Here is a 14,579-nt window from a genome sequence, read left to right as displayed (position 1 = left end):
GAAGCTACTTGCTCTCCAACAGGCAAGACACAGTGCTATTACTTTTAAGGAGTTTGACCTACTGTCTCACAATACCTACCAAACATTTGAGAAGCTATCTTACTAACTAGCTCCCAAGGCTAAAAACCACTTTGGCTGCTTATCTGCAAAAAAACTCCTTAGAAGAAAAGGGAAACTTTGAGCCATGCTTATTTCTCCTGTAACTAAATATCTTGGTTGTCTTTTGAAAAGCCCTGGGAGGAGAAAGGGAAAGGCAATTTAATTTACAGGTGTGTCAGAATACCCACAGAGCATTGTCAAAGCTTGAATTAAAGATGCAAGACAGGCCATTAATATTTTGGAAGAAGAGGAAACAAAGGCATATCAAAAGGGAAGAAGAAATAACCAAATAATGTGTTACCTTGAAGTTTAACTAGTGAAATGGTGCTGGCTGACTTTATTAGAAGTCAGAAGTCCCATAAGCCTATTTAGGTTTCTCTCTGGAGGGTTTAAATGCTCTCAAGGCACTCTTCCCTCTGTTACAGAAGGCGGCTACCAGTTGCATTCTGGATCATGGCTATTCTGTACTGGATTCCCACAAGGCAAATCAATCACTTTTAGAAATGGATAAGCCCTTGACTAAAGAACAAGAGGAAGACAGAGTGGTGAGTAACCATTTCCAGTTCAGGACGTGCCAGAATTTGAAAACTTGCCTAGATTTGTTTTTCGGGTTTTTGGGTTTGGTTGGGGTTTTTTTTAGGGGTGGGGTTTTGAGGAAGTATTTAAAGTAAGTTTGGGTTTTTTGTTCATGTGGTTTTGTTTTTTTGGGTTTTTTTGGTTTGTTTTTTTTTTTAATCTTCCCATACAGCCTTATTGTTAAAAAGCTTTATATTGTAAGATAGGCCTCAGGTATGCAAAATAATTAAAAAGAACGAGAAATTCTACTATTTGATTGACAGCTTAGAAAGTAGAGATATTTTTTGCAAGCAGAAAGTACATGGACAATAAGCAGAACCAGAATACAGCTTCTTTGTGAGGTGCAAAGTTGTAACATTTACACATGTTCTTAGGCTTCAGAGATGGGATATTCTGGTTATGCTGTGGCTGTAATCACAACGCAAATTCTATCAAACAATTGCTCTAAAGCTTGAGGAACTTTTGATAACGGGTAAATTTTGGTGTCCTGATAAGTCTGAAGTGATCCAGATTTTTGAAATCCAAGTTCACAGTCCCAGGTGGCCATGGCTGCTTTCTCAATCTATCCATAGTTTTTGCACTTATTCTGAGGAAATATCTTTATACCCACAACAAGTAATCCACATTAAGAATTCTACTTTAGTACGTGCCTCTCCCTCTTCTGAGTTTGCCACAAGGCATAATAATAATGGTTTATACAAAACGTTTCCCTGGTCTGTCTTCAACTGTATTACCCACATGGGATATCACCATTTGTGGTGAACTGATGTTATTGTCCCTGATGCATATATTTTAAGTATTCACTCTTAAGATAACTGTAGGTCCTTTTCATGTTCCCCACACAAGAAAGTCTCTGCTTGCCAAGCTGCCTACCAAGTGGTACATTTATTTTAAAATACATTAATTTGCATGTGTAGAAGAGTACATTTAGTGTACTCCTGCAATATAAATTTTTTTCTCACGATGTATTTACACTGTTCTTCAGTAGTTACTGACGGCAAGATTAAAGAAAAAAAAGTTTGCTTAAAATTAGGTTCAGATCTATTATAAGAACTATAGCAAGTTTCTACAAAAGCCTTTCAAAGTGCTTAGCAGAATATTGTCATCAGCATTTCTGAAATGAAGTTGGATAGTTGACAGCCTGTATATGAATTTAGGAGGCTAATTTTAGGTTACAGTCATATTGCCCTGTTCCTGAAGATCCATCCCAGAGAGTCACCCACTTTGTGTGCCAGGACAAGATGGGAGAAAAGCTCTGATGTTGTGCTCAGACCCAAAGCCTGACAGCTGGGCACACTTGTGCTCACTTGACTTTGAAGCTATTTATAAGGTTTTTGTCAGAGTTCCCATTTATACAGTTTCCCCTAAATTATTTTTGGGTCTGATTTTCCTTCCAATATGAGGCAAACAAAGCCACGGAACAAATTAGTCTTTGAAAGAAAACAGACAAAATCACAGGCTGATAAAATTCAGCAAGTGTTGAAATGTATTTTTCATTACAGCTGATATATATTAATCCCTAAAAATAACAGAAATGCCTGTAAACTTCAAGTGAGTTGGAAGAGCATAAAGGCAAAGTCTGTAGGTTTCCCTGCAATCCAACTGGATTCACATATCCATATACAAGAGCTGGTTTTAGATGATATATTTGCTCTTTACATTTTTTTCTCTCATCTCAGTTGGCTTGTTGCTAAGCTATAAGCAAGCATGTGCTACGCAGAATGACTCAGACTTATAGGCCAGGATGCTTTTCTTGGATTTCCATTGAGCAGTCTTCTTATCCTACACAGATATAAATAAGTGCCCTTGTTGCCTTCCCTATCATTTAGTACGAGGAAAGTAAATCTGAAATTACTTTAACTGCATTAAAATGAGTCTTCTGTGATTAAAGGGGAACAGTTTCATTACTGTCCGTTACAACCTTAAAAGTTCTGTTCTTACATACTGATATATGTAGCAACACAACACAATATAGTAACATATATGAGAAAAATGTAAACTGAATTGCTGAAAAATAGTAGTTATTTAAAGGAAAAAAAATGAATATGCATGTAATGTTCTTATTAAAATGAATAATCTTTTTGCACTAAGAGAAATCTGACAGCTTTAGGAGGAGGCAGTGAGGTTGCACAGACCTCACTGGTTTGGAAATGAGCGCTTGGGAAGGCAAAAAGGTTTTCCTATTTCTTCCTTTACTCTTGGGAGGCTATAGGAATAGAAAGGGAAAAAGATGTGAGCAAGGCTGTGAAATATTTGCTACCCCTCCAGTTTCAGTGCTGTTTTAGATGTGGAGGGTTCCCATCAGTGGCACATGGGATGAAAACAGGAAAAATTCAGAGAATATGGGGAAGAGAATATTGTTTTAATCTTCAGAAAAGGCTTCTGGATTCCTCCCAAGCATCCTGGGCTATAGCAGAAACCATCACAGCTCAAACAGTGACAGATGGTTGGTGTTTGTAGTTTCTAATAACCACCTTTGCTTCACAGACAGTGACTATAGAACAGCTCCATAGAAGGTTTCTTTTCAATTGCAAGCAGCTATCTGCTTTATTAGAACCAATTCACTTTTCCTTTCCATTTGTCTTGTTTTATTGCTTTTTCCTCCTACCATTTTGTGCTGGTGGGTAATTAGATAATTTTGAGGGCTGATTAGAAAAATGAATACACTCTGAATTTCCTTTTCCAAATACAGCTTCTTGCTTGGTATTGCAAGTTTCAACCTTTTTTCAAATCTGAAATCCAGACCTCAAACAATACAAAATGCCAAGTCATGCTGGCCAAACAGAGACAGCCTGACTCACCATCAGCAAAGGATGAAAATAAGGGTAGTGGTGTTTGGAAAGAGATCTCATCAGTGTTTACTCTCTGGGAGTGGTTTTGGCTATCCAAGATTAAATGTTACGTAAAGTAAAAACAGAAAAACTGAACTGTTTTGCTAGTGCTTATAGGCAGCACATAGAGTGAGGGACAAGAGGAAACTCTGTTATTAAATCTCCCTTAAATATTCATGAAGAGGGAAAGAGGGATTTTCCTTTTAAAAGAAAGAGTACTGAGTTTTACTATACACCTTTAACTGAGAAATACAGCATGGGGCCAATTCCCTAGCTCCCTTTATTTAGGTTTTAAGTTCTACGAGACAAGACTGTCTTACATTGAACATAGCATGCTGTAAAATTGACACCACCTTGAAATTAAAGAAAGGAATCAATGCTAAAATGTCCAGCACGCTTAGAATAATACTGCATATTTATTCTGTGACCTGTCATTCTGTATTGCGTAACAGCAGAAGGAACAAAGGTCCCTCTTTGTGTGCTTCTTTATCCCACTTAATGCCAGGGATGTAGCAGAAAGTGCCCTCTTTTGACTGTAAGTAATCTGATGAAGCAGTGTCATTTACCATTTAACCACATGCTACTTATATCCCTGCTGTTTTATCCATCTTCTGCATAAACCAAATGAGAGATTCTTCCTGAGATTGACAAAGAGACCAAATGCCACGCAAGGAACAAATTGTTCCTAGTAATATGACTTTTTATTTGGATTGCAGTGATGTCTGGTTTCCCATTTTGTAGCATTAGCACAGTTCCCATCATGTTAAGCACTGCACAGGCAGAGGACCAGTGACAGAGCTCTGCCACAGCGATGTTGTGTCCTCCGCTGCTGACTGAATGCCATGTCTAATTTGTTCTTTTAATTCTCCTAAGCATTAAATCTATACTTTAAAACTTGTGCTGTACTATGCAAGAACAAATGGATTAAAGACCATGGGAATCGCTGAGGCATTTTACATGTGTTGTAATATATTTTAATGAGTTATTAATTTTGCCCCACAGTCCAAAAAGGGCAACAAGAAAGCAAAACGAACAGCTGAGAAATCTCCACGCTACAGATCTGAGGGCAGAAGCAAACTGAAAAGCAGCTCAGTAAATGTTAAGAAGAGCAAGGTGAGTGCTACATGCTCTAAAATCTTCCAGTGGCTTTACTGCCAACTGCTGAAATGGCTGTCACAGCATTGACACGAATCAGAAGAGACTGCATGTCGGGTCAAACGACTGCCGGCACCTTCCCTGACACCTGATGCACCGAGATTCCTCTCACGCTTTGCTTCCCTGATAGGTTTGGTTGGCTTTTTTGGTTTTTATGGCCCAGCACAGTTTTTTTTTCTTATAACTTTTCTAATTACAGATACCTGCTGCTTTCATTGTGAGATACCCAGTTTAAAATATTGGTCAATTTGAAGTAACCCCTCAATAAAAAAATGGCATGCTGATGTTAAATTCCTTCTGTTGCAATGCCAGTGTAGTAGTTTGCACATGAGGCTTGTGAAAGAGAGGGATCAACACCTTCCCAAAAAGCATCGAGTCTGAGATTGGTACAGAGACTGGGAACAGTGAGGATAACCTGAGGATACCCTTGTGGTTGAGACAGAGGGCCCTGTTTATCTACAGAGAAACAGCTTTTCCAGTGACACTGGGGTGCTTTAGTGATGATAGGGAACTTTATCTGATGTTTATTGTGATTCATCTTTTCTATTCACTAACGGATTCACTCTCCAGAGCTTTCAATGCTGCTCGCTTTAGTAGATAGAAAGATGATAAAAATAGCTTAAAAAAATCAATACACACTTAAGTGTCTGGCAACTTCCTGAATTTTTCCTGTATCATTTACTCAACAGTTTAATGCCTAATAGAAGAAACCTGCCTGTTAAATATTCATGTGCAGACTTAGCAGATAAAACACACCACAGTTTGATTCAGGTTTTCTAGCTCTTTTCATTAATGACAAAATTAATTGTTTGAGAGCATAGAAACTGCATTTGCCAGAGAATAACACCTGATTGACCTGTCTGAGGTCTGTGTCAGGATCTATTTGTGACAAGCTGCCAGTATTCCAGTTTGGGGCAGTAAAGCTTTCAAAATTCAAAATTCGGAGACCTTTTGTCTCTAAAAATTAGAAGCCTGCTCAAGTCACCTCAGTTTATACACTGTATCGTTAACATTACCTGCGGCCTCCCTCACCCTGAGGGGTCGGTTGCTGTGCTTGGGGTCTGCGCTGACACAGGAGGTGCAGAACGCTGAGCGCTTCAGCAGAGGTTTTTTCTGATGGTCAGAGGTGGTGTTGGTCTCTAGTTCGAATTCACGTACTCGAGGGATGTCTGTGCTGAGGCTGCGGCGGCCTCCGCCAGGAGCTGCCCCGCCCCGGACAAGGCCGGTTGCCGCCAATTCCACCACGGGGTGCGGCTGAGTCTCGCGGCGGGGCGGGTGGCGCCTGAGGGAAAGCACGTCCGAAAACGGGCGAAACCTGCCCAAAATGAAAGGAAAAGTGTGAGAAACATCCCTGCGAGCGCCCGGGTAAGAGAGGGGTGAGGAGGAGGAGAGGTGGGAGTCCCCTGCAGCGGTGATGGGAGCAGACATCCACGCTGCAGCCCATCCCAGAGCAGGTTGTTCCTAAGGGAGCAGTTGGGAATGGAGGTGTGAAGTTGGGCCTGGGAGAGCGGGGGATTAAGAAGTGGTGTTTTAATGTTTGTCTTTGTTTCTAGCTATCCAAACCTAACTCTAATTGCTACTAAATTAAATGAATTTTCTCAAGCGAAGTCTTTTTTTTTGCCTGTGATGCTAAATTGTGGTTTCCCAGTTTTATCTCAACCCACGAACTTTCTCCTTTTTCACCTCCCCAATCTGTTGGGGGGGGGGATTTTGGTGAAAGAGCAGCCGGGTGGGCACATCACGCTGCAGTAGACAGAATTAATGTAAATGTTTAAACAATCCGAGTTTAAATCTATAATTTGACAGCTATAGCAGTATTTCAGGCTGCTATTAAAATACAAGTGTCTACTGATATGACTCACTTGGGGACGTATTTAAATTTTTATGCAATACATATATCCTTCAGGTTCTTTAATATTTGAGAAGTAAACATTAGTCTTCCATTTTGTGAAGTGCAAGAGCTGGTGCTTAAAGGCTGGGGTATTTCTGATTGAGTTTTGTTCTTGCTGAACTCATCCAATGTTCAGGGATTTTTTATTTAGTATATTACGAATGTAAATAATACTACAAATTATTTTTATTTTTGTTGAGTATTCACCAAGTTTGGGTATGCATTAGTGATGTGTATCTGGCAAAAATTTACAAGGTTCATGTTAAGTGACTTCGTCCCATTCTTTTCACTTTTTTTGCACTTCCAATTAAAAAAAAATAGATTATATTTATATTTAGATAGATAGATAGATGTGCCAGGAAAGCTAGATGGTACAATAAACAGATACACTTGGTCTTTGGTAATACTATCGCAATCAGATCTCTGAGGTTTCCAATGGTTAATGCTTCAAAATTAAGAGAATCCTGTTTTTTAAGAAAATATTATTTGAATATTAGTGTTTCTCATTTTTTATGTAAAATACTGCCTATAATTACTGTAGTTTTAATGACTTTTACTCAGGTTTCTAGACCTCTCTATCGAACTAGCATCGAATGGTGCTTCATATATGCCCTTGGAGGGTCTCTTCTGGTCCCCTTGAAGGAGTGGGCAGGGCTTGGTTTTTGGTGAGGAGGAGCCGTACTGTGGGCTGGCTGAGCAAACAGAGAAAGGGAGAGAAAGGGAGTGCCTTGCATTGAAACCAGTTCAGGTCAGTTGAAAGATGCTTTTTCACCTGTGATCAGTGTTTGGGCCTTCATCAAAATTAGGGTTAGAGAAATATGAAAAATTGAGTGGTTTTTTTTCTCTAGCCCAAACGGGGGGGGGGGGGGAACCCACCACAAAAATCCCAATTTCATAAGGAAAATAAGAAAACTTACCTTATAGGCTTGACGGATTGCGCATCATGGCATAATGAGCCAAGAAATTGGTTATCCTCTCTAAAATCAACTGTGAATATGTGAACAAAATTTAAACAAAGTGATAACCAAAATAATGTTTTACTCATCTGCAAGTAAAATCTTACATAATCTTAAATTATAATGTCAGCTTTCAACTACATTAATATTCTTAGCTGAATATGACACAAATTAAAACAAGTTACGATTTCTGTGATGAAGTTACACCAAGCCAGTCTTACATGTAGACTGTTGAAAATGAGTGACTTGTTCAAGTGATGTGCTGGTTTTAAGAGCAAAACCAGGCTGGAAGTGATATTCTCACAAGCATGTAATAAGAAGTTAGCTTTTTCTGTCTCTTGGATTTTTAAGCTTAGTAATAAAATGAAAGAGTTTTAAAAGGGTCTGCCTTTGTATATCAATTATTGAGTGTGCAGAATTAACATGTGTTACCAGGCTAAGTTCTAATGCTGTTATTGAAGGGGTGTACTATCTTACTGCACCAGAGTGCCCACTGGGACAAGCCAAGGAGTAAGGTAATTACTGGGTGTAAAGCAAGAGGATTTGGGACGTAAGGAGCTGTGAACTGCCAAGCCTTAGAAGGGAGCTTCAGTTTCTTTTACCACTCTCACAAGGTAAGTTTGACTGCATAGCAGTCAAATAACAAGTGACATGACAAATTCCTGGTGAAGGTTTTGCAGTCGTCAAGCATGCCTTTTGGAATACAGTATCTTAGATGTAGCTGGAGCTCAGCTTCCAAGTGAGCTGCATGTTCAGCAGCAAGGTTAACTTAATAGTTGGGTGTGTGATAACAATGCTGAGTGAAGGACCAGAAGTTGTGGCTAAGCAGCAGCCCTATGTTGCCATCAAGTGGTAAATACATTGATACCCGTACAGTCAGAGTGATCCTGGCTGGAGGGCATCCATGGAATGAAGGAGAACACAAGCACAAAAAAATTTCTTTGTATTTCTTTGTGTTATTCCTGTCTCTTTACTGGCGACTGAGCAAGTGAGATTTTCTTGCTCACTTACTGTTAGAATGAAAGATCTCAAGAAGAAAATTTCCAAATAATGCATTTATAGTATGACTTTTGAAAGAACTTGAATTATATTCTTTCCCTCAGACAAAGCTTTAGCAAAAATGACATGAAAAATGTATTTTCTCTTTACCAGGATGTCAACCCTTCAACTTCATTGACATTGTCATCCAATAACACTGCTGTCATCACAAAAACAATTACCAAAACACGTCCTCTACAGCAGAAAATGCACTTTGGCAATGTTAAGGCCCAGCATCTGCAAAATATCCATGAACAACCCGAAAGCATAAAGGATCTGGAGATCCAACTGCTGCAAGTGGAGTGTGAAGAACTGAAAAATCAGCTAGGATGCCTGAGGGTAGGTAAAAATCCAGTTCTGCTCTTAATATCTAAATTAGCTGGTAAAGAGTTATACTGCAAATTTTGCTCTGAAGTTTATTCATAGAGGTGTTAAAACCAAGTAGAAAAAAAATATTATCAGTAAAGCTGATTGATTTTAAATATCTTGCAGTTTATCATGTGTAGAAGAGAGTTCAGGTCTGAATTCACAATACTTGTGGTTTATCATCAAGACTTCGACTAAGGATATAAATTTGTACTTTGGATTACTGAGTGGCTTTCCTATACTTAGTAATTATTATATTTACATCAAACTCTTGTCAACATTGTCTTGTAACTTATTTTGTGTCCTACCAGCAGCATCTCTAAGCTGTTTGTTGTTTACAGCATTGTATCATGTAAGAGGAACTTCTTCCAGCTCCCAAAGGTTGGAATTTCTGATGTTTTCTACTCCAACCTAACCTGGCATGACTAATAGCCAGAGTACTAGGGTACTTGAAATGTAGAATTTTGTGTTGCTGATGCTATGAAGAGGCAGCTTACTTTTTAGGTAGCAGAAGTTTATTAAACTGAGCACAAAAAGTTGCTTACATAAATACAGATATATTGTATAACAGATGTTTCTGTTTAGTTAGAAATCCAGCAATGACAAGTCATATATTACTATCGCCATATAGTTCAGAAAACAGAAATTGAAAATTTCCTGTCTTGCAGGAAGGGCTGATGGGGCAGAAGCCAGGTGACATGGAGCAGTTACTGAAACAATCTCAGAAAGAGCTGTTGTGGCTTCAGAGACAGCTGTCCTTTATCTCTGCAGGAGGCCCTGTGTGTGTTTTGGCAGCTAGTAAGGTGAGCTCCTTTATTATTATCCCAGTCTATCTCATTGTACAAAGTGGAATTGGGATGTGAAGGATTTATCATCACTTTGGCTTCTTTGGTTGCACCAATGCACTGCAAGATTTATTTTTCCTTCTAAAGGTACTAAAGGGAAAATTCATCTTTTAGGATGTATTTTAAATAAACATTTCATGTAATTCAGGAAGACAAGAAAGAACATGAAATTCATTATGTCCCTTGAAAGGTTACATGGTTAAAATGGCATTTCATAGAGCCCTGTTATATACAGAAAGATCCCTGATGTTCTGTCTCTTTTTCTAGAGAAAATTGTCTGTCAGAAGGCAGGATCATTATATGGGGATTGCTATTCTGGGGGGATTTCTTGGCCTAGCATAAAGGACCGTAACTCCTTTTCCTCTCTCAGTGGCACTGTTATGTGTGCATTTCTGCTTACCACCAACTCTGTCATCAGCATAGCTGCATCCTGAAAGGGCAGAAATTACTAGCAAGCTATATACTTGATACTGATATTTGGGCACATAAACTACCAAATTAATAATAATTTGTTTGCTAACACTGTTCTTAACATCTCACAGTTCCAGTAAAATGTGAGTTCTCATCTGCTGTGGCATAACAAGTTGAATATGTCAAGTTTTCATGACTCAAGTTTCTAAATGTTTACTTGAAATAAAGAATATGTTTTAGAATCTTCATAGCAGTTCAGCTGTGCTGATAATGTAAAAAAAGTGTTGCTATTTTATTTTTAAAGTGACTTATTAATATAATTTTCCTTATTTTTTAAAACAAAATTTCCAGAAAGTTTATGATAATTTACATATTTTATTATACCTGCACATGGCCATGTGCTGGTATGTTTTAAATCCACCTATGAAAAGGAAATAGGAGAGTTGGTTTGGTTCAGTGTAGCACATGAATAATGCCATTTTAATAGTGATTTCACTTATTTCCAAGTATCAGGTTGGCTCAGCAAGTTTTTATTTTGTTTGTATAAATGCACGTAAAGCAGCAGATATGTTCATCTGGTCTCCAGCCTAGACAAGCTAGATTTCCAGAATGTGTCACCTGGAATCTTCTGGTATCACTTTGTGTCATATGCTGCAGATCTGTATTTAAGCGCTGATACAGTCATAGTCAGAAAGAACGCTTGGATTTGACACTTACATGTAGCTCAACTGAGGGGAAAAAAAAGAGATTTTCCAAAATTAGATTTTTTAAAAAAATTTTTTTTTTTTTGCCTTTTTTTTTTTTAAGGAAACCATTTATGCCACAAACTGGTTATAAAAGTACGAGCGCACTTGCCTAATGATCGCAGCCGTAATCTAATCTGGGAAGGAACATACGAATCCAAGTATGAACAGCTTTTCTCTCCAAAAATACCAGAGTTTTGTTGTTCCTGCTGCAGTCATGCAGCTGAGATTGCACAAAAGAGTGGTCTCGGGTATCTTATTTTTAGATGTTTGATTTTCCATTCAGAAAACTGTAATCTTTCTAACACATGCCAAGGTAGACTGTAGGGAAGAAAGTGCAGGTTGTCTGTAACCTTCTTTTTCATCTTGATTTTATTTTTTCTAATACCACAGAACCGCGGATCAGTTTTTTAGCTGTTTCATTTGTATAATGAGGGGCAGATTTTTCAGAAGCAGTCAGTTACTTCAGAGATCACACTGTGATACTCTGCACCATATTATAAGCCTCTGAAGAGAAATGCTTTTAATACAGGTGAGAGAGGTGGTACTTGGTGTTGCTAGAAGCTTTGGGGGTAGCAGTCTTAACCAGGTGCTCAAATAGATTGATGCTTAGGAACTGGAATATCCGGAAATATAAACAATGCCATTTTAGAAAGATTCATTAGCTGGGTAGTAAACTTCATGGTTCAGGATTCAAACTTACCATGAACTGGTAATCTAGATAAGACAAAACTTGAGAAAGATATCATCTGAGGAGTTCCTCTTCCATGGCTTTTAATACTTTGCAGTGAAGCATCTGATGCTGACAGTTCTTGCAGATCAGGGTACTCTCCATGCAGTTTAACTTCATAAAGAACTATCAGACTTTGGAGGAAATCTGGCTCATTTGGTTGATGGCAAAGTTTTCCGAGAATTCTCCTCCTCCTCATGCATGTTAGTAAAACTGGGCGGGGGGGGGAGACTGATACTTGAAAAGGAATTGTAAACTAATGTAGGTATACAGTATAAATGGAGAGACGTATTTCTGTAGATACTTTGAGAGAATTCAGTAAAATAGTGCCTTCAGAGTGCAGTATTTCAGTACTGAAAGGAAAATACAGAAGTTCCACTCAGTATAACTTCATACATTTTCTTGATAATTTAACCTTCTTCAGCCTTGAGAATCCAGTTATGTTTTAGTGAATGCACTCCCAAAGTGATCAGATCTTCTCTTGTGTGAGTGAGGTGGGAAAAGGGGGGAAGAAAAAGATTTTTTAAAAAAGAGGGTAAAAAAAGATTAAAGATTTAAAAAAAAAAAAAGGATTTATTAAAATCTTTCCCAATATCCCCTTACGGTGTCTCCCTCTAGCTGCTGGGGAGTTGATTGTTGCACACTTAGAAATTTTGTGTGAATATACTGTTTACAGTTTTCTTGAGAAGAGAGAAGACAGAGTGGTTAGGATGCTCCAGGTAATCTGTCTTAATACCCTCCTGCATTTGAGTTTCTAAGCCTTCCATTGGGCAGGCTTGGGAGTGAAAAAAACATTGCAGCTCACATTTACAGTTCATTGGTTCGTGCCAGTAGGCCACAGATGACCTACTGAGAAGATCCTGTGATAGCATTACTTGGAGGTAAAATAAAATCTCCCAACACCCACCTCCTCCCGTGCCCCCCCTCACTGAAACACATCCTTGCTGTGATCCCACTTGCTGCTTGTCAGCTACTGTCCGTGCTCCCTGCTGCTGTGTCGGGGTTAATACTATGTGAAAGAGAAACTGGCAAATAGGGAAAGCCATCTTTGTGTGCGTATGTGTGTGCGAGCACTGCTGTTTCATAGGCTCTGGCAGCTGCTGCATGGCCGATGATGCTTGCTCTCTCTTTTTCACCCTGCCTCCCTGCAGACAACTAATGAATCATTTCTAGCTTGAATACTAGCAGTGCAAACACACCAATGCTGCTGCTGCCGACGCTGCCGCCTTTCTCTACAAGGTTGTAATTTGACACAGTAGACTGCAGTTCTCTCTCTCGGCAATGATCTTGCTGAACATCGGAAGCACTTGATTTGAAGGTATGCTGAGATTTCACCCTTTCTAAAAATAGGTATTTCTGTTAAATGCTTTATGGGCCAAATGAGGGTGGGAGGGCTGAAGATTTGTAAGTGTGTGTGGGGGAGAATCTTCTTTTTAGTTAGCATTAATGCAGCAGTAACTCTTGTTGGAGGCAGACAAACTTTATTATTCTGCTGCAATTTGATGATGCCCTTCACTGGATCTTTTCTTTTAGGTGCTGTTTAGAATAATAAAATGTGTTAGTAGCGTGCACGAGCACTAGGTAAAAGGGATTAAACTCTTGCTAGATTATTCCATCCTCCCTCCTATTGATGTTTAATCTGATGTCATTTTCCAGTCACTTTTAAGGCTTGTAAGGTTTGCAATAAAATAAATACTGTATGCACAGGTTTGATGGTGCCATGTTTCTTTTCTGTATTAGTGCAAAGTTAGTAGTCATACTGGCTAGCAGCTTCCACCTCCCAGACCCCAAGCATGGTGCATATTCACAGTATCTGTTTGCTTTGCAGCTGTATATTGTTATGTCATGGCAAAGGCATCAATGTGACTACTCTTCTATAAAGATATTATTAATAAAATTATATGTGATGTTTGTCTGGCATCTAATGCTAAATTAGACCTATTGCAAGTAAATATCTCATCCTTTTTTGGTAGAAGGGAGAGCTCTTCTGCAGCTATATATGTACATATGTGGACACTCTATACATAGCAGATTTGTGGGAAGTATGCTATGTATATGTATGTAGAACAGAACAACAACATTTTATTATAGCATATGCATATAAATACCAGTTAATTAGTTAGCACGTACTAGCATGCTGTGCTCAGTATTATAGGGGATACTGCAGGGGTTTTTTTATTAATCTCTTTCCAAAATTGGCTATTGCTTATAGCATTGGGCAGATAAGGTATGCCTTTCCAAGAGTGATGTGATGGTCGACATTACATTTGTGCATCATCTTAGAATGATGAGGAAAATCCAAGTGCCTATGGAAGCTTTTGTTTTTCTTTCTAAGCTGCTGCTGTCTGTTATTTTAGCAGTAAAACACTGACTGAGCTTTTTTGTCCAGTGCAGGTAGTGATGCAGAGTTTATATACAAAATAACTCAGTATAATAACTGATTAATGGGTCTTGTCACTGCATCTAGTAAATACAGAATCTGCTCTTTAGGTGATCTGATAGATTTTGAAGAAATACCTAAAATCAAAGCCATTGATCTTAACATAAAGAATTGTACCAAGTATGCTGAGGCAGGGAAAGAATGCTATGACTGCCAGTATCGAAATACAAATAATGACTATTGCTTAGCAAGATAGAAGAGCTGCCTTAAGAAAACATCATGAAATATTAAAACACAGACCAAGTGGTAAGAGGGAAATTAAAACATCTCCAGAAATTCAATACAATGAAAAATCACAGTATACATGAACTGATAGAAAAGTTACTGTAGTAACTTTGTATTTCAGCTTTTTCAACCAGGCAGTGTTATGTTTTTATTAGAGGAGGGCTTTCAAGTCTACCCAGCTGACACAAGAGAAGGCAATTCAGACCAAATCTTACAGATGTCAGCCAGGATTCACCACTGTAGACATCCTCTGATATACATACGTGTTACTTC

General features: G+C 38.6%; 1 protein-coding gene across 1 annotated transcript in view; it reads left to right on the top strand.

The window, feature by feature from the left end:
* Positions 1 to 9,589: 9,589 nt before the first annotated feature.
* The window catches only part of RIMBP2 (RIMS binding protein 2), a gene marked incomplete at both ends in the record, with an annotated part of 125,106 nt that continues 120,116 nt past the window's right edge, over positions 9,590 to 14,579 (top strand). The window contains one exon of the mRNA XM_080628352.1: positions 9,590 to 9,715. Coding sequence (XP_080484478.1) covers positions 9,590 to 9,715 — 126 coding nt within the window. The remainder of the gene's footprint in view (positions 9,716 to 14,579) is intronic.

The sequence above is a fragment of the Psittacula echo genome (genome assembly GCF_963264785.1).
Source record: "Psittacula echo genome assembly, chromosome: 13".
In the NCBI taxonomy this organism is placed as follows: Eukaryota; Metazoa; Chordata; class Aves; order Psittaciformes; family Psittacidae; genus Psittacula; species Psittacula echo.
This window is presented reverse-complemented; position numbering and strand designations above follow the sequence as displayed.